At 39.7% G+C, this 23,574-nt stretch overlaps 5 protein-coding genes across 7 annotated transcripts; 3 read left to right on the top strand and 2 right to left on the bottom strand.

Annotated features, from left to right (window-relative positions):
* Window positions 1-348: 348 nt before the first annotated feature.
* Window positions 349-5,797, bottom strand: LOC136237551 (coronin-1A-like). The gene is made up of 8 exons (XM_066027735.1): window positions 5,513-5,797; window positions 5,144-5,458; window positions 4,974-5,096; window positions 4,712-4,831; window positions 4,500-4,604; window positions 4,116-4,322; window positions 3,204-3,596; window positions 349-593 (listed from the first exon to the last, which is right to left on the bottom strand). Exons 1-8 carry the CDS (start codon window positions 5,705-5,707, stop codon window positions 477-479), a joined length of 1,575 nt encoding a protein of 524 aa, XP_065883807.1. The 5' UTR covers window positions 5,708-5,797; the 3' UTR covers window positions 349-476.
* Window positions 5,798-6,012: 215 nt separating this feature from the next.
* On the top strand, window positions 6,013-9,574 carry LOC136237561 (cysteine dioxygenase type 1-like). Its single transcript, XM_066027748.1, has 4 exons — window positions 6,013-6,294; window positions 6,599-6,676; window positions 6,726-6,886; window positions 9,342-9,574. The coding sequence occupies exons 1-4, from the start codon at window positions 6,134-6,136 to the stop codon at window positions 9,515-9,517; spliced, it is 576 nt and encodes a 191-aa protein (XP_065883820.1). The 5' UTR covers window positions 6,013-6,133; the 3' UTR covers window positions 9,518-9,574.
* Window positions 9,575-9,582: 8 nt separating this feature from the next.
* LOC136237547 (hepatoma-derived growth factor-related protein 2-like) lies at window positions 9,583-12,537 on the top strand. Its single transcript, XM_066027730.1, has 7 exons — window positions 9,583-9,739; window positions 9,852-9,925; window positions 9,978-10,161; window positions 10,214-11,586; window positions 11,635-11,782; window positions 11,830-11,931; window positions 11,976-12,537. The coding sequence occupies exons 1-7, from the start codon at window positions 9,671-9,673 to the stop codon at window positions 12,390-12,392; spliced, it is 2,367 nt and encodes a 788-aa protein (XP_065883802.1). The 5' UTR covers window positions 9,583-9,670; the 3' UTR covers window positions 12,393-12,537.
* Window positions 12,415-15,633, bottom strand: LOC136237546 (uncharacterized). Its single transcript, XM_066027729.1, has 2 exons — window positions 13,576-15,633; window positions 12,415-13,491 (listed from the first exon to the last, which is right to left on the bottom strand). The coding sequence occupies exons 1-2, from the start codon at window positions 15,574-15,576 to the stop codon at window positions 12,514-12,516; spliced, it is 2,979 nt and encodes a 992-aa protein (XP_065883801.1). The 5' UTR covers window positions 15,577-15,633; the 3' UTR covers window positions 12,415-12,513.
* On the top strand, window positions 15,617-22,045 carry LOC136237554 (leucine-rich repeat-containing protein 71-like). Of its 3 annotated transcripts, none has more exons than XM_066027741.1 (8): window positions 15,617-15,775; window positions 15,857-16,295; window positions 20,374-20,521; window positions 20,581-20,742; window positions 21,139-21,307; window positions 21,355-21,555; window positions 21,631-21,692; window positions 21,752-22,045. In XM_066027741.1, exons 1-8 carry the CDS (start codon window positions 15,697-15,699, stop codon window positions 21,884-21,886), a joined length of 1,395 nt encoding a protein of 464 aa, XP_065883813.1. In that variant the 5' UTR covers window positions 15,617-15,696; the 3' UTR covers window positions 21,887-22,045. The 3 variants fall into 3 exon arrangements, with proteins under 3 accessions (XP_065883813.1, XP_065883812.1, XP_065883810.1); XM_066027740.1 differs by having other exon boundaries at window positions 21,616-21,692; XM_066027738.1 differs by having other exon boundaries at window positions 21,355-21,692.
* The last annotated feature ends 1,529 nt before the right edge of the window (window positions 22,046-23,574 follow it).

Raw genomic sequence — 23,574 nt, 5'->3', positions numbered from 1 at the left:
GAGATAATGACACATTCGATACTTTTGGCTAGGAATAATAAAGAGTGGCTGGATGTGACTAGTATTAGTTAATTCATATAGCTTTTTTTATTTTTATATTCACACCCTTGCCATGCCTACGCAGGTTTTTCCGTAGGACCATACACATGGTCGCATGTGACAAAGGACTATCACACTTTCTGTAATTTATGTACTTTCATCACTTCATAATTGATGGTTTCTCTCTATAGGGCCAAACTTATTTTCACATGTGGTTGTCCACTGTCAATATATGTGACCACCCCCCACCCCAAGATGGACGACACAGCACTTTCGGTAACACAGAACACGTAAGGGTGCACTACAAAATAACATAAAGGCACTAATTAGAACTAACACTATACAATAATAATAATAATAATACAGGTGCTCCGTTGTACAGTTATATACAACACAGTTGTGGGAAAACTAGCCACAAATACTTTAAAATAAATTTTCTAATGTCGCTTGTAAGTGGACCGCCTTTCCAATGATGCAACTCTCTTCTTCAGCTCTTCTAACTGAGCCTTGAGGTCTTCATTTTCAGCCATAACAGAATAGTAGGCCTTGCGATACTGTGTGGATAATAACAATACATATAGCATAATAGCATACCATATTGAGAACCACTTGACTTGTAACAAGTACAGGGTCATTAGTCCTCACAACCAGTAAGTTTGGTGCAGGGCTGACCACACATAAAACACACAAATGTTCCAACAAGTGACTTAGGCATCCCATATACACTTTGATGGTTGACATAAGAGTTTTTTTTTTTTTGCAGCAATAATGACATTGTTAAAATAAAATAGAAAATGATTCTAGCAACATGATGTTATTTTTGCTCAGTCAAATTAATGATCCTTGTACATGTGACCAGCTGAAAACAAAGCTGTTGTTTTCGCAAAACAAAATTTGGGTAAATGTTTCGTATTGAAGAGCACGTAAGTGGTGAACACTTATTTCCAATGTAGTTTTACTTACTAGCACCGCATGTACTGGTCATGGTATACCCCCCCTTCACACTTATCAACCGCTAGCTAATACACATCAGTACACCCGTGATGAGTAAACCAATTCTTAACCATTAAACAAAACATGTGTTTATAAAATTTCGTGTAGTTACAGTAAATTGTGAGATGGGTTGTCACTTACAATTCTTAGTTTATTGTTACTTGTAGATCAATTGGTTTTCTAGTGGTACAAGTGTCATCCGTATAAAAGTATTTACATGCATAATATGTGTTTGTGAACAGTGGGTCGAACAGGTAGAAATTAAATTTACTATTGTCATTTCTTTGTTGGAATGTATGGCCTTCACAGCCTTCTTCTTTGTGAACATGCAACAAAATAGAGTGTACTGGATTAACCAGTTACTAATAAACTTCTATGTGCTACCTAATCTACCTGTGTCTGTGCCCTTTTTACTGTACAGTGCACACCCACTGTCACAAGACTCATGTGATAATCAACCAATGAAAGGCGAGCATAAGTATCACCTTAATCACCCAACCAGACTTGGAGAAAACAGCAGCAATAATTATTGTATGTGGGATTGTTTTGTGACCATATATGGTAAGCTACGACAGTTTACAAACAGTGAACTGAAGCCTCAACAAACTCAGCTATGTGCTGGTTAATTAAGCTTAAAAACATAAGGATTGGTCACATAAACACAGTTAGATACAAATTGTTGTCAATAGTGTGTTAAAACATTAGGGTATTACTTTATGATTTTTGTCGACAATTGATTCTCATCAAAGTCATGGAAGGGTGGATTCATCTTTAGTCAGAGTGTCATGTTGCACGGTATATCACACTGTTTCAATTGCAACATAATATAATAATGATAGAGGATAAAGAATTGCTGCAATAGGCACTCTTTACTGTGGTAATACGAAAAGATGGAAAATTTCAGCATGTGCATCTCCACATCAATGGATTGTACAAACTTTTACTACTCATATATGGAAATTTAGCAAAAGAAAAGGTTGTTGAATAAGCACCTTAAAAGTATGCATTCAGATATGTGATTTCTTGATTTCCATCAATATTCAATTTGTCAAATGCTGACGAGTGTGGATTGGTCGAATTTCAAAATTTCCTGTCGTACAGTACAGGGTTACAGCAAATTGAATGTGAGGTCACTGGTGAAAGGGTGAGTATGCAAAAAAAACAATGGCTAGAAAAAAAAACCCCATCAGTTAATAACATTTTAAGGCCTAAAAGTTGGAGCAGTGTAACCAGCTAAGTAATTTCCCAGGAAATTACAATACACTCACTTTTTTTTCCACTTCATAATAAGATCCCATAGTCTAGCCCTTTTAAGAGACAGTTTTTGTAATCCGAATAAATCAGCCATTTCCATAATGATATCACATCAATTTTCTATTTGGGGTACTCTTATATTTTCAAGTATTGCTTTCTATGACGACAAGTTTTTCATAAGCCAGTTAGTTGTTAACAAAGATGATATTGAAACCAAGTTACCAAGTATAGCAATTACAACGCATTTAAAGGAATGTTATTTCTACTACTCAACCTTCAAAACCGGCCAAAATTTTAAAACCCACGTAAATGATTTACTCCGCTGTGTTATACCCATACCTGGTTTTAGCTTGATATCTTATTCCTGAATCACACAAACAATTAATCTTAATTTGTCACCTGTACTTGAAAACATTAGAGTATCCCAAATAGGGGTTGCCATTTTTTGCTCTGATGTCATTATGGAATAGGCTAATAGATTATTCATCATGACATGTGTTTCATTTACTGACAATCATTTTTATATGGTATATAATCATTGTTGGCCCTGACTGTCTTTATTATGAACACCAAAGAGATTTATAGCTACAACCCTTTCAAAAGTTTTGAAAATTTGTGTAAAGAAGTGCTAACTCATGGACTTCCCACAAATAAACTTCAATGCAATAAAAACCATTCATCACATCTACTGGGACACTAGGTATAAAGATACCAAACGTTTTCAAAACATGACATGCACAGCATCAACAAGATTTGTTCATCCAAAACCTTGGGTGGAATAATCACCTTGATTTTGTTATGAGTAACAAGCACACATGTATACATACATATGTATCACACAGTATAAGTATCACACAACACACACATACACTACACGCATGCACGCACGCACACACACACACACTACATGCACACACCTCCGCATCACTTTGTGGTTCCTGTCTAGGAGCAACAGATGTAGTTACAGGAGGTGATGTCGAGGTAACAGCAGGCGGTGACACACTACCACTCCCTCGAGATGACGACCTCAATTCAGTTGAACTTGATCGCTTCTCATAAGCATGCACCTTCGCTTGCATGGGTGTCATATTCTCTGGGTCAATAGCAGGACTCTTTGATTTAGCAGCTTCAACTTTCTTTGTTGGCACAGCATCCTTCTTAGCTTCAGGAGGTTTATTTAAGACAAGGCCACCTTGTGTAAAGGACACGGTAACAGGATCTTTGTTCATACCACCCAACCAGTCGTCAGCTGACATGGAAGGTACACCAGCATAGGCAGGTGGATAAATGTCATCCTGAAACATCTCCGACTATAGGACACCAGACACATTCCAATAAGAGCATGTACAAATGTATTGTGGTCATTGTGATATTACAAGCATTCAAATTACTTAACCATAACTGCAGTACATTACTTATTCATGTAGGATAATTGACCAAATATGGTTGTGACAAGCTGAATTGAAGACTTATTAGTAACATAATGAAATGATCAATGTCAGCCACAACAGAAACAAGATCACTCATCCTAAGAAATCTACAACTAGTTTTACCCCATTAGGATGATATCAGGTTAGTGTTTTCTCCTATCACTGTACACATGGGGAAAGTGATATCAATATTGCTATGTTTTTGATATCACAACAAGATAGGAATACTTGACACCTTCATACCCACACGTAATAAAAACTTGTACAGCATATATGTAATCACCATCACTTCTAGATGATCAATATGGGCTAGCTATGTGTGAAATGATTGTTGTCAATGGTACGATTCAATTTCAGTTCTATTCAATTGCAACATATTATACTGAAATACTGGCTAACCTTTCTTGGCACAGTCATAGCAATGGGCTCAATTATTCCTTTAGTTTGTAACTTATAGAATCTCATCACTTCACACTCCATAAAGTTGACATTTCGCTTCGGTAACACGCCAACACCTCGTTGTGGTACAGAAGACTGGTACATCGTGAGGAAGTGAGCATATGGGGAGCTGTCCACTATCTCAAAGTATTTGATTTGAGTGTCTCCCTACATTAAATGATGACATTTTAAATGTAACATTAAATTCACAGCAAAACTAGTCGGAGCACTGCATGCCACACAAATGTGTGTGTGTTTGTGTACTGTGTATGTACGAACATACAAATATGCAAGTGAGGTAAATATACATTTATATGCACACACAATGTTGTTTCTATAGTTTACCTTTCCAACAATGTACACCATTTTCGTCCCCTCATCCCAAAAGGGAAACAGCACACCCATGCCATTGTCAATGTTCTCAAACGTCAACGCAGACCCAAGATCGAGCTACAAAACAACAAACTCATCACATCAGCACAAGACCACATTATTCACACCCTGCTAATAGTGCTAAATACTGACACAATCAACATGTTGTATACTACAATTCTTACACTATTCCAAACTCCATATTGTCTATCACTGGTCCTGCTAAATCCTGTAGTAAATATCTTTCCAGTTGAGCCACAGAAGATAACTCGTGAGGCCTTAGAACCAGTATGTCCTTGGCCCTCCTGTAAATTAGAGGAAGAATATCCAAATATAGTTGCAAGTTAGCCATGTGTATAACAATGTGTGTAATGTATGTACATTCTTGTGCTAACAGGCATAAAATACTGCACTAAATAATTGGAGTGATACCGCTAGCTGTCTTACCGCTATTATCTCATCTTTTCGTGGATTAATCACTCGAATCTTCTTGTCTTTGCAGGTAGTTGCAATAAGGCTGCCATCAACGTTCCAGTCAAACGAGTAGATTGTGTCAGGGTGACCACTGACCTGTAGAACACAACATGTACACACAACAAAACAATTACAATAAATACCCTGAGCATTTCTTTGCCAATTTCTACATTCCAAATGATGATGATATTGTCGAAGCCGCTACTTGCAAGGATGTTCTCAGCTGTAGGGTGCCAATGGATGTGACCACACTTACGATTATGTCCCGACAGCTCAATCAGGGCCTTGTCACCACCCCAGTTTTCCTTGAGTCCTTCATCAGGAATCTCCCAAATTTTTACCATACAATCTTCTGAGCATGAAGCGACGATATTTTCATTAAAAGGATTCCAAGCAACATCCATCACGTTACTCCTGTGTCCACATACTTTAGGAAAGTTGATGTCTAGCCTTCCAACCTAGACACACAGTAATTAGTGAAGAAGGTGGCTTTATTAGAGCACGTAGCCTACTTTATCTGTTGGAATGACCATGAAAGTGCCACCACCTTGAGCCTCCAGAACGACAGCGACAAATTTGCTGTTCACCGCACACATGTTGCTTTCCCATGGCGACTTGGTTATCTTAACGCCTGCGTAACACTTGTCGGATTTAGCTGCTGTTCCAAATACGTGACGGAACTTTGACGATCTCACAATTCTCGACATTGTGCGCGACTGTCAGCAGGTCGGAATGATCGAAACCGCAACCTGCTGGCCACAAAGAAGGCTTGGGATATAGGTGCGATCTGATTGGCTATAATTCTGCCATAAAAGGAATTACTTGTCTTCATAACCACGTGACTAACCATATATAAATAAACCTACAAAGTTGCAGCGATACAAACAGAGTTGGAATACAGAGTGATTATAGCTGTATATAGCGGCTTAATACCTGTCAACAATAAAACCTAGCTTGAAAGGCGTTGAAAGGTGTGCTAAGTTGACAGACGCGTTTTGAACTTGATTACAAGCGCACCCGTTAAGCAACCTGTTTCACGTGAGCACTAAATAATCAATGCTCTGCTCTCAGCGCGTTTCATTGTTAACGAAGAAGTTGTGAAATAAACCCCTGGAGGGGGTGGGTGGGTTATAATGGCGTGTTCAAGCGAATACACTTGGCAAGAATTACTATCTACTCTAACTGAACTATTTTCCTACGAAGAGGTGGACGCGGATAAAGTCATTAAAGTAATGAGCGGATACAAGAGCGACCCGCGGGATTGGGCACAGTATGCGATGTTCGACCCACACAGGTGAGGGACCAATTTCATTTTCGAGATTGGGCTGGCGCTAAAAGCATTATGCAAGTCTGGATATTTTTGCGAATCACACATACCATTTCTGATATGTGTAACTACTCAACCTTAGGCGTATAAGTTTCTGGTCTACCAGAGTACAAGTGGGTCGGGAGTAGCTGCTGTTAACCACCAAATTATAAATTTAAAAAAATTCAGACTGTTGAACTTTCGGTGGGGAAGTACAACACTTTGTTGTTATTATTACTAATTAGTGTCAGGTTAATATTTTTGTTGTTATGGAAAAATTTTGCTGATCTAGGTACACAAGGAATCTTGTCGACAGAGGCAATGGGAGGTTCAACCTGATTGTACTTTGTTGGGGTGAAGGACACGGAAGGTATGATGCAAAAGATAATATAATTTTTATTGCTTGTACTGTGTTCCAGCTCAATACACGATCACGCTAACTCTCACTGTTTCATGAAGATGCTACAAGGATCACTGAAGGAGACCCAATACCACTGGCCTAATAATAATAAACGTAACATTCCCCTGGATGAAAAATTTGCTACACACCACAATATTGACGACGTCACATATATTAATGGTAAGGCATTACCTTGTTTAATGGTGACCTGTTTATAAGACCATTTCATTATAGTGTCCACTGGCTATGTAAAGTAGTTCCCAACATAACTATGGTGTTACTGTACTAATCTGTATCATTCCATCTTGATACTGTTGTTCTTCAGCTCCCTAAGTGACCGTACTTAATTAATGAGGTTTGCATACAAATCAGTTAGGTAGTTTAGACAGTGACCTATAGTGCTAACGTGGTAGAAGCATATTTGAGAGTGACGTAACATGTTGTACTATTACTTAGTAACTCTTAGGTGTAACTGCATGAAGTTAAATGGGTGCTCCCCTTTTTTAGAGTTACAATATTAAAATGACGTGCTGCCTTGAAGTACAGCTGTATTCCATATAGCACTAAGAGATCGAATAATTCCATGTCATGCACAAAGATGTGAGTTAATTCCAAGGGAGTGAATAGTGTGTGAAAGAAATGAACACACCAGGGCCATAATTGAGGCAATACAATATAGTATTTTTATTTTCCCTTGCAAATCCAGGTGACAATACGTGAATTGGCTTTGCTAGTAGGGCCACGAATATCACCTTGACTAGCACACGAACCAGATATAAAAATATTCTCGAGTGGCCTGACAACTTTTTTTCTCTTTGTCATTGGGTAGGGAGAAAAGGCAGTCTGGCCATGCGACTCGTCTGGACCAGACACTTTTTTCTCCCTACCCAATGACAAAGAGAAAAAGTAGTCTTGACTATCTCTAACAACATGTGGACTGTACTGTAGTCCTGTTAGTGTACTCTATTTTTACCATAATATAGGGTTACCGACCACGTGATCCATGGAGGCTCATTAATTTCAAGCTTCTAGTCTAAATCCGAAGGACCCACCCTGAAATGTTGTAGATTGCTGATCACTGGTAATATCTGGACTAGTTAATGGTAATTAAGATATACATGAAAATCTTGAAATCTTGTCCCTGGTTTTGTCCGAGTTTGTCGATTCCTTGTCAAAATCAGTGGAGTATCGCTAGATGTAATACACAACTCGTACATATGGTTGATAAGAATCTATTGCTTTCACTTTTGTACTTTGAGAGTTCATCAAGAAGCGAGGAAGGCCAAACATATCACCATAACTTTTGAACAAAGCACTTGCGGAACAATCTACACGCTTCATTTGTTAAACTCATCAAGAGAAGCCTAATGGTACCTTGTCTTTTTTACCTATGAATGAAGTACACAGTAGTTAAAGTGGTAACAACAAATCCGCACAGCCGCACCAGACAGTTACAATAACCCTCGGTGCCCGCGATAGTACATCCATATGTTTATTCAATTTCTCCAAGGGTTTTACACTATAGTCCTTCATTTTCTTATTTTATTTGCATTGCACGAGAGATCACTGCTTGAGAAAACCTACCCCCCCCCCCCCCCCCAGGAATTTAACACATTTTGCAGTAACATGTGTAATATGGGTAGATTGGGACCTCCTGGTCCAGGTCAGTAAAACATACTTTGGTACCTTAACTAAGTGTCTGGATTATGTAGGGTGTCTACAGGTTCCAATGATAGTGAGTGGGACGTGAAAAAAAAGCAAATATGCCATACACGAAATAATTATCATGATATCCACACAAAAAAAATGGAAACTTGTAGCATTATGAAATGTATACTGGCTGACATGAATCATGTCACCTTCATGATGATATCTGCCACAGCAAAACAGAAGGTATGTATGTAAAATTTGAACTTGGAAATTTCTATGTTTCATGAAGTCTGTGCTAGCTCAAAGGAGTGTGTAAGCTCATGATTTGTGAACTATTTGTCCATTACTTGTAAAGTTTGGTTTTAGGTTTGAGTTGAACAACTACACTGGAAGTTAAGTAGGCTTCACTGAAGCTCTAGTACACTGGAACTAAGTGCACTCTCATTCTTGCTACTATATAACAACACCTCGGTCTGTGTAGAAACTTACAAGATAAATATTTTAGTGCGCAGTTTTTGCATACCAAGTGGAGCATAAATGATAATAAATCTTTGTTTCATAGAGAAATGTTTATGTACTACTATATGCAGTGAGTCAATCTTGCAGCTGTAAAATTTACGTTTGTTGGAAGACCCATTAAAAGGCTGTCCCAGTTTTTACAATGATTCTTACTATTAGCAAGTTGTACAGTGGAACCTGTTAATCAGGACATGTGACAATCAGGGCATGAGCTGTATAATCTGGGCACACTTGGTAATGGATGGTCCCAAAGTGTCTTAGCATGTAAACTGACCTGGAAAATCAAAACATCTTGATAATCAGGACACTTTGGTCAGTACCAATATGTCCTTAATACACACGTTTCACTCTATGTTGTTGACCACTTGGAACACCAGTAATATCACAATGCTACTCTGGGCTATAGCACTTCAGTACAGAATAGCAATTGTAAAAGCTGTGTTTTATTTATTTATCCTCATTTTAGACTCCATTGGTCTACATCGAGTGGAGAACAGCAGTCACACAGAGGGAGCTATCTCATTACACTTGTACTCTCCACCATTTCAAATGTGCCAAACTTTTGATGAACGCACTGGCCACCAACGTTCATGTAAAGTCATCTTCCACAGTGAAAAGGGACTAAAGTGCATTCCTATTTGAACCATTTAAATCTCGAGCTTTGTACAGTCTAATATATGTCATGGTTGCTTTAAATATGTTATGTATTTACAACAAACAAAGCGCGCAATAAAACTTTTGTTGTGCACTAATTAGAACAACCATGGTGGGAATATTGTCACGGTAACTGGAGATATGACCGACTATAGCGTTGGTGATAGGGTGTGGGCTAAGATGAAGGGCTACCCGCACTGGCCGGCCAGGGTAAGACTCGTACGTAGCATATACAACCTCTTCTACGACGCTACATGCAGCGTAGTTGTATGGGTACTCGGATTAATGATAGCTGAAACTGCTCTCGTTATTGTTACTGTAGGTAGTAGAACCACAGGAGAGTGCGCCGACCCAGCAACGAAAGCTGTTCGTCTTTTTCTACGGCACACACGAAACGTGAGGCATACACACACACAAACGAACACCCTATAATCTATGGTACACATAGGGCATGGATGTTACCACAGCAATTGTTTGCTTATGAGAAATACCGGGAAAAGTACAGTAAGGCGTCCAAGAAGAGAAGAGGTTATAGTGAAGGAATATGGGAGATTGAGGAAGACCCAGATTTGACAATATGCAAGTTATCACACTTACTTAAGCTGAAGAAAACTCGATCACGGCGCAGTGAGGTGAGCAGTATGTCAGTACATATAGTGTAACATGACATTGGACTTTATTTAGACTCCGGCAAAGTCCCCAACTACTAAATCTAAGTTTAAATTACCATCACCACCAATTCAAACAGATGACAAACCAGTAAAGAAGGCAAAATCACCCGTGCAATCACTTAACAAAGACAAACCCAAAGTTAAACCTCTACCACAAATCAAGTCTCCAGTTACTGTCAAAACAGAATTGTGTGAGTCACCCCTTGGTGATGATGCACCCACCAGCCCTTACTCTCTGCGGCGCAGCAGACAGTTATCATGGAAGATGGTGGATAAAGAAATATCTACAACTACATTGAGACATACTGATAATTCTGAACAGCAACCAACTGTTGATGTTACTCCAAAAGAGCAGAAAAGGGTGAAACCAAAACAGCTACGGTCTCCACCATTGTCACCAACTGAGGATACTCCTTCTAGTGACACTGCAGTAAAGGATAAAAGTAACATAGTGCAAGATAAAAGCCATGCAGTACAAGATAAAAGCCACACAGTACAAGATAAGAGCCACACAGTACAAGATAAGAGCCACATAGCAGCACAAGATAATAGCCACATAGCACAGGATAAAGGCCAAGTATTACAAGATAAAAGTCCAGCAGTACAAGATAAAAGTCCAGCAGTACAAAATAATAGTCACACATCAGAAGAGGGTACAGTGCAGAGTCCTCCTGGTAACTTGTTAAGGAGAACATTACGATCATTCAGATCATCTTCACAATCTGGTGATGAACAACAACCAACTAGTGAGCCAGTAGTCAGTGATAGTGTCGTGTCCCCAATTGTTGAGTATTGTAGTCGGTTGAGATCAAATAAGAACGTATCATCATCACCACCACCACCCAGTAGCAGTAGTAGTCAACCTGTTGAGGTTAAACCTGAACTACCACCTCCTTTAGTTGTTGAACAACCTGAAGTGTTGGGTAAGGTAATGAAGAGGTTATCAATGGAGGTTGGTATACAACCACCTGCTGGTGTAGGGCAAAGTTCTGGAACAGTGGCAGGCCATAAACCACCTAATGTGTTACCAAAACCAGAACCTAAACTTGTGAAAGCACAACAGGGACCTGTAGAGCCAGTAAAATCAATTGAACAAATTGCTGCAAAACAGATTGAACCAGCTGTTAAACCAGCTCAAGAGGACACCAAGTTGAAAGTAAAAAGTGTACCACCAGTACAGCCTGTAAGTGATGCTCCAGTCAAGGAAAGCGGTTCAACAGAAATGAGGAAGAGGCTTCGCAGTCACTCCAGCAGTGATGGAAATGAACCGGCTGGGAAGAGGTCAAGGCAGAACAGTGTTAGTAACCATGACAACAGTGTCAACCATGATGACATCACCACTGATCACCATGACAATGAGGATATTGGAAGCAGTTCCACAGTTAGGTAAGTCATACCAACATAGTCTAATGACCATTTAATAAGTTGTGATAGTGGTGATGATGAGATTACGGCAGAAGATGTGGCAGCTAATATGAGTGACTTAACCACCCCCCTCCCCCTAAGGGCCGGCATATCAATGACAACTGCTCTACAAGTTATGAACTACAACATCAAGGCTGCACTCACCATTGACCGTCCAGTAAGTATTGAATCATCATTATACTATGCAGTATGTATGGTACATAGGATGTTAAACAAGCACTGAGGGCACTGCGTGATGTCTATGAAATAAACCTTACTGCTGAAATGCTTAATCCAGTACCTGAGTTGATAGAAACTATTAAGAAGGTAAGATACAACTTGTACTGGTTTATACTAGTAATTTGTGGTAGGTGCGTCGGTACAGACCCAGCCAAGCTGTGATGAAGAGTGCTGAAGAGATATTTGAGAAATTTAAGCAGATATATTTATCTGGTAGTGGTAGCAGTCAAAATTCTGATCCAACTCCAGTCTACCAGCCACCCCCGTCTCATCAAAGCGGATCAAACAGATCACGGATCTCGAGGATTGATAAACACGGTGGATATGCACCTCCAGCCAGACCTACACCAGTCTACTCCCCAGATGAAGTCACTTCATCAAGCAGTCATCGACCTTCACGTCAAGCAACATCAAGGATTGACTATAGTGACATGATCAATGGTGATCAAGATTCTGATATATCTGAATACGAGGAATCATCAACAGAAAGTGAAACAAGTGAAGCTGCTGGGCAGCTGTCTGATGATCAGCTTGTGCCTGAATATTAGCCACATACCTCTTATTGTATTATGTCAAAAAAAATAATTGTCACATTAAAAAAATAAATATATACAATTATTGTACAATAACAATGACAAAATAAATAGCTCTGTATATTGTTGTATGTTACTATTCAAGTTTTAGTAATGGCAATGCTTTCAGCAAAGCGGTTGGGTTACACTCCTGTAAAAAAATGTTCTTCAATACCAGTTCAATATCTGGCTTCTTATCTCCCTTGATGGAATTTTGTGCAATGGCAGACACTACACGTGCCTTCTCAACTGCCATAAAGTTTAATATCTCACCCTCTGTAACTGTTCCATGTATCCATGACACAGGAGCCCATAAGATTGTTTGTGTCAACAACAACGCAGTCTGGGGGTAGACACGTTTGCTAGTATCAACCTGCAGTAATAGATATGTCAACTGGTCTATTAGTTCACTGTATTGAGATCGCTGGGGAATATGGGGTAGATCATTCTTTGTATAATTCCTGAAGATAAGTTGTTCATCAAAGTCAAATGGTACCTGCATGTTAAACAGTTCATAGATGACACAGCCAGCAGCAAAACAATCCGACAAACTGTAGTCTAATATCTGGCAGTCATCAGGGGTGTTGATGATCTCTGGAGGTAGTTTACTGCCTGTACCACCAAGCCACTTCAGCTCACTGTATCCATACAGAAATGTTGAGGATGAAAGAGGTAGTGGTGTTTGTAAGGCATACGTGAAGTCATTCACTTTCAGAGTACCTATCTTAGGATCATACTTGCAAGTGTCAACAGAGAGATCTCTGTGAACAGTGCCATTGCTGTGCAAGTGTTTCAGAGCTGAGAACATCTGCACTAAGATTAGCAATACATGTCGGTCATATTCCACTGGCTCCATACTGCTGATTTTTTCCTTAACAAAGTCAGCCACACTATTGGTGGGGATGTGGTCGGTCACAGAGACAACATGATTACTGCCCTTCTTGATTTTGATCTTTTGGTTCAACTTTGATGGAGGATTTTCTGTGAAAAAGGCCAGAGCTCGGCAAATATTGGGATGAGGTGGTAAATTTGATGAGATAAGCTTCTCATTGTCAGCTCGGCCCTTATCGAAATCCTACAAACAATAGGGAACACAATTCAATGGTTATTCACTGAGATGACTACACACCACAACAGAACCCACTCAACAGACACTTACCTGTACAGAAAACAACCTTCCATTGTAACGTACACAGTTACGTGTGTCAGATGGTGCAGCCTGAAGATCACTCCATTTAGAGCACATCATTGTTCCCATAAAAGTAGATTCCTCAAAGTATAGTTTGGTCAGTTCACCACACGCAATGTTAAGTGTACGTACGATCACATCATGTACTTGTCCAGATCCATCAAATGCTATTGATGAATATTCTCTCTCATCATCATCATCCTCACCAACTGATGGCTGTTCATTACGTGATGGCGGTGGTGAAAAGTCATCAAAGTTCTCGTACTTCATTATCGGCTTTTGGTCCCCTACTAACTTCAGCAGAGCTTGATCAGCTTCCAATTTGTCAATGTCCAAATCAGCATATTTCCCTCGCAGTGGCGGTTCATCTGAAGCTTGTACTGTAGTATTTTGTGGCAGAGTTGCTTCTTTGGGCATCCTCACTGGCTTCTTAGGCCGAGATAAGGTAGAATCAGCTGAAGGAGATTTGACGTCCTTGACGTTCTCATCTTCAAACACATCATCAGAGGTGACTTCAGTGGGGGACTCTACTTGAAATGTACTCGGAGTTCTAGCTGGCTTAACAGGAGGTACTTTGCTAACTGCTGATGGTTTTGCAGTCACTTTAGATGTGTTCTTCGTTTCATGGTTACTATAGTAAAGTGGTGGAGGAGGTCGTCGTGGCATCGTGTAATCCTGTGGCTCTCTGTCGTCCTCATTACACATTGACTTGCTCCTCATTTTTGCTACTTTACTAGTAGGTGGAGGAGGGGGGCGTCTCCTTATCTGTGGAGAAGTCTTCTGCCTATTCAATAAAGCACCACTACTAGCAGCTTTCTGTTTGCCTCCAGTCTTCGGTGCACCATTCATTCTTGATGGCTGTACGCTGCTCAGAGTGGCATATTTTGTCATGTGCGGTGGTGCTCCATTTCGTTGCAATGTTTTCTGAGTCTTCAGTTCATTCACAGACACTATAGCAGCACTGATCACATCTGCTTCAATATATTCATGATCGCTGTCATCTTCCTTTTCCTCCACTTTAGCTGTCTCTAATGCTTTCTTCTCCAAAATGTCTGTCACCTCAGAAACAGCATACGGTTGAACGGTAGCAACTTTCTTTCCTGATCTAGGAACATTTGATGGTACTACTGCAGCTGTTTTTTTGGCAGTGTGGCCTTCCAAAGGTGCAGTACTAGAGGGCTGAGGGTCAGGAATAGTGATAGTTTCCGATTTGAAAGTGACCTTAGGCTGAGTTCTCTTGCTAGGCACAGCATCCAGGTTATCCATTGACTTTGCCTTCATAATATTGGTCTCATTAACTTTATCATCATCAACAGGTGCTGGACTAGCTGACTTGTTGCTACGACCAAGGGTGTGACTTCTTCTTGGCTGAGGAACAGGATAAGAAATGGATAATCCATGTGGTAATGTCTTTGTTGTGCCTGAGGACGCAAGGTCTAATCCTTGGGCGAATGGCTGTGGTGTGTTTCTTCTTGGCTTCACTCGGGGTGCGGCCATAGTTTGGCTCCTCGCACGAGCTGTAGGCCTAGCAACTTGTTCGGACATATTATCCACTAGAGAGCTATTGCTGGTGCCGGACTCGCCGCTACTAACAAAAGGAGATTGGCCCGCTGGTGAGTCACTGCGTTGATTGTTTAGCTTTTTCACGTTTGCACTCTCAGGTTTCTGTGATTCGACCACGCCAGAACTTGTTTCATCAGCAGATTGTTGAGTCGTGACTTCTCTGGTGACGTTGGAAGTTTTGTCTTCTTTTTGTACTGTATGTGTTGCATCTTTCACCTCGGAAACATCCTTATCAAGTTTACTGGAGAGCCTCTGGTAAAAAGGAGTTTGCTTCGCTGTGACAGTGGAAGTCGATTTGGTTGGCACATCAACACTGGCTCCCCCGTGTTCAGCCTTTGATCTAAAACAAGCCGCACATTGGCCGGGTTTCCACATGTGCGGCTTAAAATTGCCACAAGCCGTCGACATGGGCTACTGTAGCTCGGTCCTCAAACTACTGCGTTAATTTATTAGAATAGAAGAATAATCACGTGAGCAAATAGACTTGGTAACCATAGAAACGTTAGCAAATACTTGCGCACGCGAGCCATGAAGAAGGCAGGACGTCAATCACATCCCGGCAAGTCCACTACCCTAAAACATGACACCAGCGTAGCGGATATCGAAGGTAAATCCTTAACTACACCATATAATCGCTGAAACTCGCACCATAGATTGTCATAATCTATGCTCGCACTCCCCATTTCAGGTGAAGGAAACAGCCTGACTGGAATGTTCTCTGAAGACTTCTCCACAATGTGTGAACGAGAGGGGCTTATTAAGATTCCCTTATTAGTGCACACCCCATCTACACAATGTGATCCAAGTGTTCCATCAGGTGAAGATCTGTCATCATCAAAGATACATGTGACAGTAGAAGCAGATGAAGACCCTAACTCAGTCAAACATATCAATGTCAGGAACCTTAAGATGAACGATAAGTTGATGAATGCACTGGTTGAGGCTACTGCAAAGTGTACTACATTGTCAATGTTTTCACTGTGGCACACTGGTCGATTGTCTGAGACTGTTATTGAGAAGATGATAGGATGGGTGGGTACACAGAACATACGATATCTAGCCTTGGATGGTTGTCAGATTCCTACAACTATCTTTAATCATCTTCTTGGGGCCCAGTCAAAGGCTATGTGAGTCTCAATGTCAATCCCTGTCATTGTAAATATAGTGTATATGTGTGCATGAGTATGTGCACCTGTATTCCTTGTAGCATGTTGTAGGGAAGAATTACAATGCCCAAGGTTTGATTTGATTCCCAGCTGCTACTGCTGCTTAAAAAACTTGTAGTCTACTTGGTATTGACTGGAGAAGCCAGGGGTGGATCCAGGAGGGAGGTCTCTGAGCTGGGTGTAGGGTAACCCCTCTCCCATATACCTTAGATTTCCTGTTTGAGGTTCAACCTGATGGGGGGAGGGGTCTTGAGACCTCCCCTGGAAACAATTGTCTTTCTTTGCATTGTGTGCTTGAATGTGTGTATAATGTACAGTGCTTGACCTAAGTGGTATGTCTGTAGTTATTACTTGTACTGCTCTTGGCAAGTCAATCACCCTCATACTTTTATTTTTAATTTGCAAAGTGGGCTGTGAAATCTATAGCATACAGTGATCCTCCATTATCAGTAGTGTCACTCTGTTGTTTCATTCCAACCAGAAGTTGATTTCTATACTTCAAACTGTGGTTGGAGTCCATTGATTAGTTGAATGATATATTTTGTGATATTGACTGCTTTTCAATTAGACGGATGCAAGTATGCAACAGCTAGCTAAGTACACCCATACTCAAAAGAGAATTAAGTTTATGCTTGTGTGGCAGTAACTCTGTCATACAAAATTATGCAATTGATTACGAACAATAACAGATCCGTTCATGTGACTACTGTTAGAGAACTGCACTTTAACTCAACTTTACTGAGGATCTTTCTAAGCTTCATTTTCACCAAGGGACACTGACCCCTGTATAACTTTCCTAGGCCTCATGCATCAGAAGAGAAGGAGTGCTGTCACCAATAATTCAAACTGACACTTGGCAACATGGTTGGAGTATCATGTGGTGCACAAGTTTTAACTTGCTTTTTGCACTAGCCTTCACACTGTGTACAGACAGTTGTCCCACATGGTGTTTGCCAACCAGTGCTACTAAATCTCTGACTGTTCTATTAAGGTATTGTATTATACTTTGTAACACATTGATTTCCTATAATTTTGCTATCACAGAAATACTGATTGTGACAGGTTAAAAGCTGGCTACTTCCATCATATATCTTATCTATAAATTTACTCAGTAATATCACGCTGACCTCCAATTTGTGAATACACAGTAGAAAATTCTTGTCGATTACTTAACGTTGTATGCTGCTTTATTACCTGCAGGAAATCCCAATTGTGTGTTGTGTCAGTATACCGTTCACCATCTACTGATATTCGTGCTGGAGTAAATGAATTGCAGCATGTTGTTATTGAACTTTCATTGCATTCTAACCACATCATCATAGCTGGTGATCTAAACATAGACCTAGTACCATCTCTGCTGCTTATTTCGACTTTCTTTGTGATTATAATTTAACTCAGTATATTGCAGAACCATCCAGAGTTACTGCAACATGTGCCACTCTTATTGATCATATCATTACTACTCCTAATGTTAAGGTCAATTCTGTTCATCATCTGTTGGTATAAGTGACCATTTAGTGTAGTTCTTGGATGTGGACGTGTCAATTGTGAGGCCTAAACCAACTACTGTTTATGTCCTTCCATTCAGAACGTGTGATTGGGATACTATTATAACATGCCTTGCTTCTACTCCTTGGCATATTATGGATGTCTTTGATGATATAGATGATATGTGGCACTTTTTCAAGTCCTGTCTGGTTAGTGTACTTGATCAATATGCTCCTCTCAAGGCTAAAGTTTTCTAAAAAGACCAACACCATGGATGACTCCGGAACTGCTGTGTTCTATTAAGGAGAAGAACAAAGCTAAACTGCTTGCATCAAAAACCCATTCTACTCATGACATAACTGTATACAAACTGCTTAAGAACAGGCTAAAGATTTCTACTCATGAAGCAAAGCTTCAATACTTAAAGACACTAGTGAAACAGTCCAAGTCTGATCCAGTCTGCTATAGAGCAGTGTAAATGATATCATAGGTAGACGTAAAACTTGTGATTCTGGTATAAGTAGTACCATTTCTCCTGATTCACTGAATGAGTTTTTCTGTAATGTTGCAGTTTCTGAGGCTCTACTGATCCCTTCAAATTTTCCACCATTTGCTCTGATTCTGTGTACCATATGCTCCAACACCTTGATGTTCATAAATCTACTGGACCAGATGGTCTCTCGGCACATTTTTTAAAGGAAGTTTTAATTACGATTACTGATCGTCTAACTAAACTATATAATGCATCCTTACGCTGTGGGTCTATCCCTAGTGATTGGAAAAAGAGTAATGTTACTGCTGTTCATAAATCTGGTTGTAAGGATGATCCTTCGAACTTTAGGCCAATTTCTGTTGTCCTTATCCTTGCTAAGATACTAGAGAAGCTGGTCGCTGTGCAACTAAGTATTTATTTTGAGCAACACCAACTCCTGAGTCAACATCAGGGAGCTTATCGTACAGGTAGATCTACTGAGCAGATTCTCTTATTTGCCATGGACTCAATCACACAAGCCTTGGATGCTGGTCAAGTAGTATGTACTGTTTTTCTGGATCCCAGAAAGGCATTTGATTCTCTGGATCATGTTATACTCTTGAAGTGGTTGTGTGCATTAGGTGTTCATGACATCAAGCTGACCTGATTCACCAATTATCTTTCGCACCGTATACAACGTGTCCGACATAAGAACATGATGTCATCTTGGTCTCCTGTAAAGGGTGGCATCCCACAGGGTAGTGCACTTGGCCTATTGCTATTTCTTGTTTATATTAATGAGATGCCCTACCTGGTCATGCACAATAGATTACTACAGTTTGCTAATGATACTACATTAATTTGCTCTGGTGAAAGTCATGAACATTGATATGCTCTGGTGAAAGTCATGAATTAAGGAAAGATTGTGTTTGATCTACGGAGAATTCCAGGCATGAATTGTATCAAGCAGAATGAAGCTAAATGTCAAGTCTAGTGTCATATAGTTTGCTCGGAAACATGCATCTAATGTGGTTCCTTCTGCAATCCTTGTAGATGATCACCAGCTTAAAGAAGTGGATAAACAAAGGTATTTAGGGATTATTTTTGATAGACATTTACAACGGGGTCCTCAGTTGAGCAGCGTGTGTAGTTCGCCTCCATTGAAAATCTTTATCATTTGACGTTCTTAAGATGTTGACTGGATCATTTTCTAGGATTGACTATGCTCTACCTGTGTAGGGTCCTCCTCTTCAGCAGTCCCAATTAGCATGTCTACAACGATTACAGAACAGGAACATTCGGTTACTAAATGTTTAAGGAAATATGACCACGTTTCAGGACATCGTCAACAATTAAACTGGTTACTTGTGTGTGATCAAATCAAGTTTAAATCTACTTGTGCTATGTTTCGTTACTATAACAGTACAGTAAGCCTTCATCCACCAATCCTATTTGGTCCCCAACAAAATTACCACACACATTGCAAGGACAGCTTTGTTAATCTACAAACTTGTCATCTCTCCTCTACCAAAAAAAATTTCCACTCATCAGCCACTGCTTGGTGGAATTCTCTTACTGTAGCTGCACAGGCTACTTTTAATTATACATCCTCTGTTAAAGACTTCTACTTGAACTTTTACTTGTAGCTTATCTATTATCAGTATGGTTGTATAGCTTGTAGTTGTGTTTTGTATTGTTTTTATTGCTGTATGTGCTCTGGTAGGGAAGAACGGCTTTTGCCAACTACCATGAGACTACCATGAGGTTAATCAACTGATATGGGCTCTGTTGAGGATTTTTCCATGTATTGGAATGCAAGTGTAGTAATATTACCAAAACTTTAAATTTTAACCATCCTACATCTTCTGGGGATGCACCCCAAAGCCCACTGAAATCCTGCCACTCTCTAATACATTTGTGTATGTTAGTATGGTGTGTGTAATGTGCAGTGCCAATGATTTAGTAATCTAGTAGTAAAACGTACAAGTACACACACGCACACACACATACACACACTACACATGCACTCACACATATTACACACATATTAACTACATGCTCTATGATACAACTATATAGGTTGCAGAAGTTATCATTGCGATGTTGTCAGTTGAATAATACATACTGTGAGCATATTGGTCCATCATTAGAGGAGAACAAGTCACTACTCTGTCTCAACCTTGGCTGTAACTCCATCACAGACAACGGACTACGACACATCAATAAAGTGTGACAATAGCTGGGGCAATTTCTCATTTGTTTTATCAATCGAATGATATTTTTTAGGCTCTGAAGAGAAATCGGACACTGCTGTCTCTATCATTATCTGGTAATAGAATTGGAGATGATGGTGTGATTGAGTTGGCACAGATTCTGTCAAGATTTTCCCTCTCTCATGCGGAGATTGTCAACCGTCGGAAACAGTTACTTGAGAAAAAAGCTGATGAGGTAAGAGGTAACTAATGAAGCTACAATTGTCTATTGTAGGCTATTACTGTACTGCAAAACTTTGTGCCAATGACCATACAACTACTTTCCACTTAGTGGTAAATGTAAATTTCAGACAGTATGCTCTATTAGAATATTTGAATCCTGAATGGCTAAACCCCTCGCATTGAGGTGGTCTTCATCACATCTAGCCCCATTGCTCTAAGGCTATGCTAAATGTGTAGTTTGCTCTCATACAAGTTTTTTTTTATAATTAAAATGATGGAATAATGGAGAGAGTATGCATTATAATTATGACAGGGTTTAGGCAGTGTAATAGTATTGCAGACAGAGAACTGAGCAATATGTGGCCTAATCAAAAAAAAGTTCATTTTGCAGTTCTAATGTGTTTTGTAGGAACACCAGTTGTCCATCAGAAGTAGTCCATCCACTGCTTCACTCAGTGATCGAAGCAGCAGACAAACCAAAGGCTCTACCATCGACAAAAATAAAGCTGCCAGGAGTAGGGTTGACAGCACTGCAAAGAAAGAAGACAAAGTCAAAAAAGAGGACAAAACTAAGAAAGGTACATGCAATTATTGGGACAGTTTGTTAGCCACTACTGTCCAACAGGAGTCGCTAGCCCAGATGCAACTAAGAAAGGCCAGAAGGGAGGTAGGGATAGTAGCAAAGCAGCAACAGCAATGGCAGGAGCTAAAAAGCCAGTTCCAATAGACAGTCACCCACCGTCACCAAAGGTGGAAACAACAGAACCTGCAGGTGATCCACTGTTAGAGGAGGGAGAAGAAGTGGATGGAACTATAGTCCTGCCAGGTAATGTGACCCTGGCTAGTCTATCATTGAGCAACAATCGTATCACTGAGCATGGCTTAGCTGCCTTCCTTCTAGCAATTGAGATACAGAAACAATACAGCAGTAGAGGCCAAGGATTGCTGAGACTTTCCTTCAAGGTTATTATCCACCCCATCATTGTCATTATATCATGTAGGTATTGACATTGTTATTACAGCCTAATTCATTCCCCAGCACCAGTGTAATAGCAAAACGGCTTGAGGAAGTCATGTTAGTGCGCGATCCTTATTATGAGCCCCCACCACCTGAAGAGGACACTGTGGACAATCTTACCACACCACCTGCCACATAACAGCTCATCAAGAACTCAAAATTTGTTGGAGAGATCCCTGTACAAATTTAATTGTATATAGTTACATTATTGGCATGAAACTATATGTTACTGTAATAGATGGCAAACATCCATCATGTTTTAAGAATAAAGTAATCCAGCTCATGCTGAGATACCATAGCAGAACAACAGTCACTAAAAGTGTCTTAACTCATATTCGTATTATGTAACAAGTTTCCAAGCAAGCATCACAAGCATGTAACTTGCACGTGCCATCTCACACAACAATATGTAGCACACACAAACACAACTGTAATGTAAATGCATACTGTTGAAGTTCAAACTCCAAAGCTGATTATTCTAATAGAGTAGTGAGTGTTTTATTAAAGTGATTAAAAATTTCATTGTTTGCAAAGGTGTATATATACATTGTTTAAAGGTGATTTTACCCACTTATGGACTTTTCAGTTATTATCTGAACATCAAGTGGTCCCCAGGGATTCAGTTAACTACTGAAGCTCCACTGTAGATATGATAAATGATTTGTTTTCAAAGTACAGTGGAACAGAACACTATTCCAGACACCATAGTGTCCTTACTAGAGAGGTGTCCTAATTTCAGGGTTACAAAACTAATGTGTACACAAGTGGCACAATGGACAAGTGTCCTGATTATCAAAACATCAAGGCTTCTTTCCAACATAGCTTTTGTGTTGTATGATTTCAACTAATCCTTGTATTGAATAAGCATAAACAAGCTAAATAAGTTTTTGTTTATCATGTCCAGTTATTTTATACTCCATATACCTCAGTGGTGTGGTCAGTGATGATGGTTTTCTTCACATTCTCAAATATCTTCTTGATATTCCAGTATCTGTAGCACAAGTGAAGTGGGAGTAACAGCGATCCCTTATCTCTGGAGGAATTCCTCTCATGAACATGTCATGTATAAATCCTTGGGCACTGAGATGGTCTCCTTTAGGTCCTACAGGTGGTAATAAATGATGATTACACAAACAGCTCAACTTATTTATTTAAGAATTTGTGTTAAGCAGTTGACTTGCCATTTACACAGCTATATGTATAGTATAGGCATAAAGGCTTATGATACAGATTACTTCTTAGACTATATAGTGCAGTGCCTAAGACCCTCTAATTGAGATAATCGTTCACTTTTTGATAAAAGCATCAAATTTATTATGGGGTTTGTAGCATGTGCACTAAATGATTTTAGAAGGGGGGGCATGTAAAAAGTCCTTTGGAACTCTATTTTTTGGACCATGACAATAAAACTACTTGTTTACATGGAAAACAATCAAGTTTAAAGGCTGGATCTAGTATTAGACCAGTACAAAGCCTGCAGCTGTGACATGATGGCCCATTAAAATGCCACATGAAACATTGTTTTCTCAGCCTGGCAGTAAACAAAATGACTGAAAATGCTATTTTCAAGGGGTTTTATTAATGTTTTGCATTTCCAATGCACTTAGTTCTGTCATATCATGCACAAGGATCATCCTGATATGTATCGTTTCTTTATCGAAGGTGTATAACAAAAGTTACCGAATGATGGAGTTTTAATTGGTTACAGGTGGACATAAAATCATTGGAATATCAGAATATTCTACCAAACAACAAGATATTTCTGCAATACTAATTAGACTTGATCAACATTGCAAGGATAATTGCTTGATTTATGCATATACAGAG

Source organism: Dysidea avara, chromosome 11 (assembly GCF_963678975.1).
Source record: "Dysidea avara chromosome 11, odDysAvar1.4, whole genome shotgun sequence".
Classification (NCBI taxonomy): domain Eukaryota; kingdom Metazoa; phylum Porifera; class Demospongiae; order Dictyoceratida; family Dysideidae; genus Dysidea; species Dysidea avara.
The sequence above is the reverse complement of the archived record's forward strand: the minus strand, read 5'-3'. Positions and strand labels throughout refer to the sequence as shown.

What these genes read in the sequence shown, in the direction of transcription:
- LOC136237551 (XM_066027735.1), bottom strand. Translation starts at nt 5,707, where the DNA reads ATGTCGAGAATTGTGAGATCGTCAAAGTTCCGTCACGTATTTGGAACA. An exon ending in TGGTGTACATTGTTGGAAAG is followed by an intron (nt 4,323 to 4,499) that starts GTAAACTATAGA and finishes CATTTAATGTAG; the next exon opens with GGAGACACTCAAATCAAATA. An exon ending in AACCACAAAGTGATGCGGAG is followed by an intron (nt 594 to 3,203) that starts GTGTGTGCATGT and finishes TTATCCACACAG; the next exon opens with TATCGCAAGGCCTACTATTC.
- LOC136237554 (XM_066027738.1), top strand. Translation starts at nt 15,697, where the DNA reads ATGAAGAAGGCAGGACGTCAATCACATCCCGGCAAGTCCACTACCCTA. An exon ending in CAGCGTAGCGGATATCGAAG is followed by an intron (nt 15,776 to 15,856) that starts GTAAATCCTTAA and finishes TCCCCATTTCAG; the next exon opens with GTGAAGGAAACAGCCTGACT. An exon ending in TGCTGAGACTTTCCTTCAAG is followed by an intron (nt 21,693 to 21,751) that starts GTTATTATCCAC and finishes TTGTTATTACAG; the next exon opens with CCTAATTCATTCCCCAGCAC.
- LOC136237546 (XM_066027729.1), bottom strand. Translation starts at nt 15,576, where the DNA reads ATGTCGACGGCTTGTGGCAATTTTAAGCCGCACATGTGGAAACCCGGC. An exon ending in GAAGGTTGTTTTCTGTACAG is followed by an intron (nt 13,492 to 13,575) that starts GTAAGTGTCTGT and finishes TATTGTTTGTAG; the next exon opens with GATTTCGATAAGGGCCGAGC.
- LOC136237561 (XM_066027748.1), top strand. Translation starts at nt 6,134, where the DNA reads ATGGCGTGTTCAAGCGAATACACTTGGCAAGAATTACTATCTACTCTA. An exon ending in TGGGGTGAAGGACACGGAAG is followed by an intron (nt 6,677 to 6,725) that starts GTATGATGCAAA and finishes ACTGTGTTCCAG; the next exon opens with CTCAATACACGATCACGCTA. An exon ending in CGACGTCACATATATTAATG is followed by an intron (nt 6,887 to 9,341) that starts GTAAGGCATTAC and finishes TCCTCATTTTAG; the next exon opens with ACTCCATTGGTCTACATCGA.
- LOC136237547 (XM_066027730.1), top strand. Translation starts at nt 9,671, where the DNA reads ATGACCGACTATAGCGTTGGTGATAGGGTGTGGGCTAAGATGAAGGGC. An exon ending in ACCCGCACTGGCCGGCCAGG is followed by an intron (nt 9,740 to 9,851) that starts GTAAGACTCGTA and finishes TTGTTACTGTAG; the next exon opens with GTAGTAGAACCACAGGAGAG. An exon ending in CTCGATCACGGCGCAGTGAG is followed by an intron (nt 10,162 to 10,213) that starts GTGAGCAGTATG and finishes GACTTTATTTAG; the next exon opens with ACTCCGGCAAAGTCCCCAAC.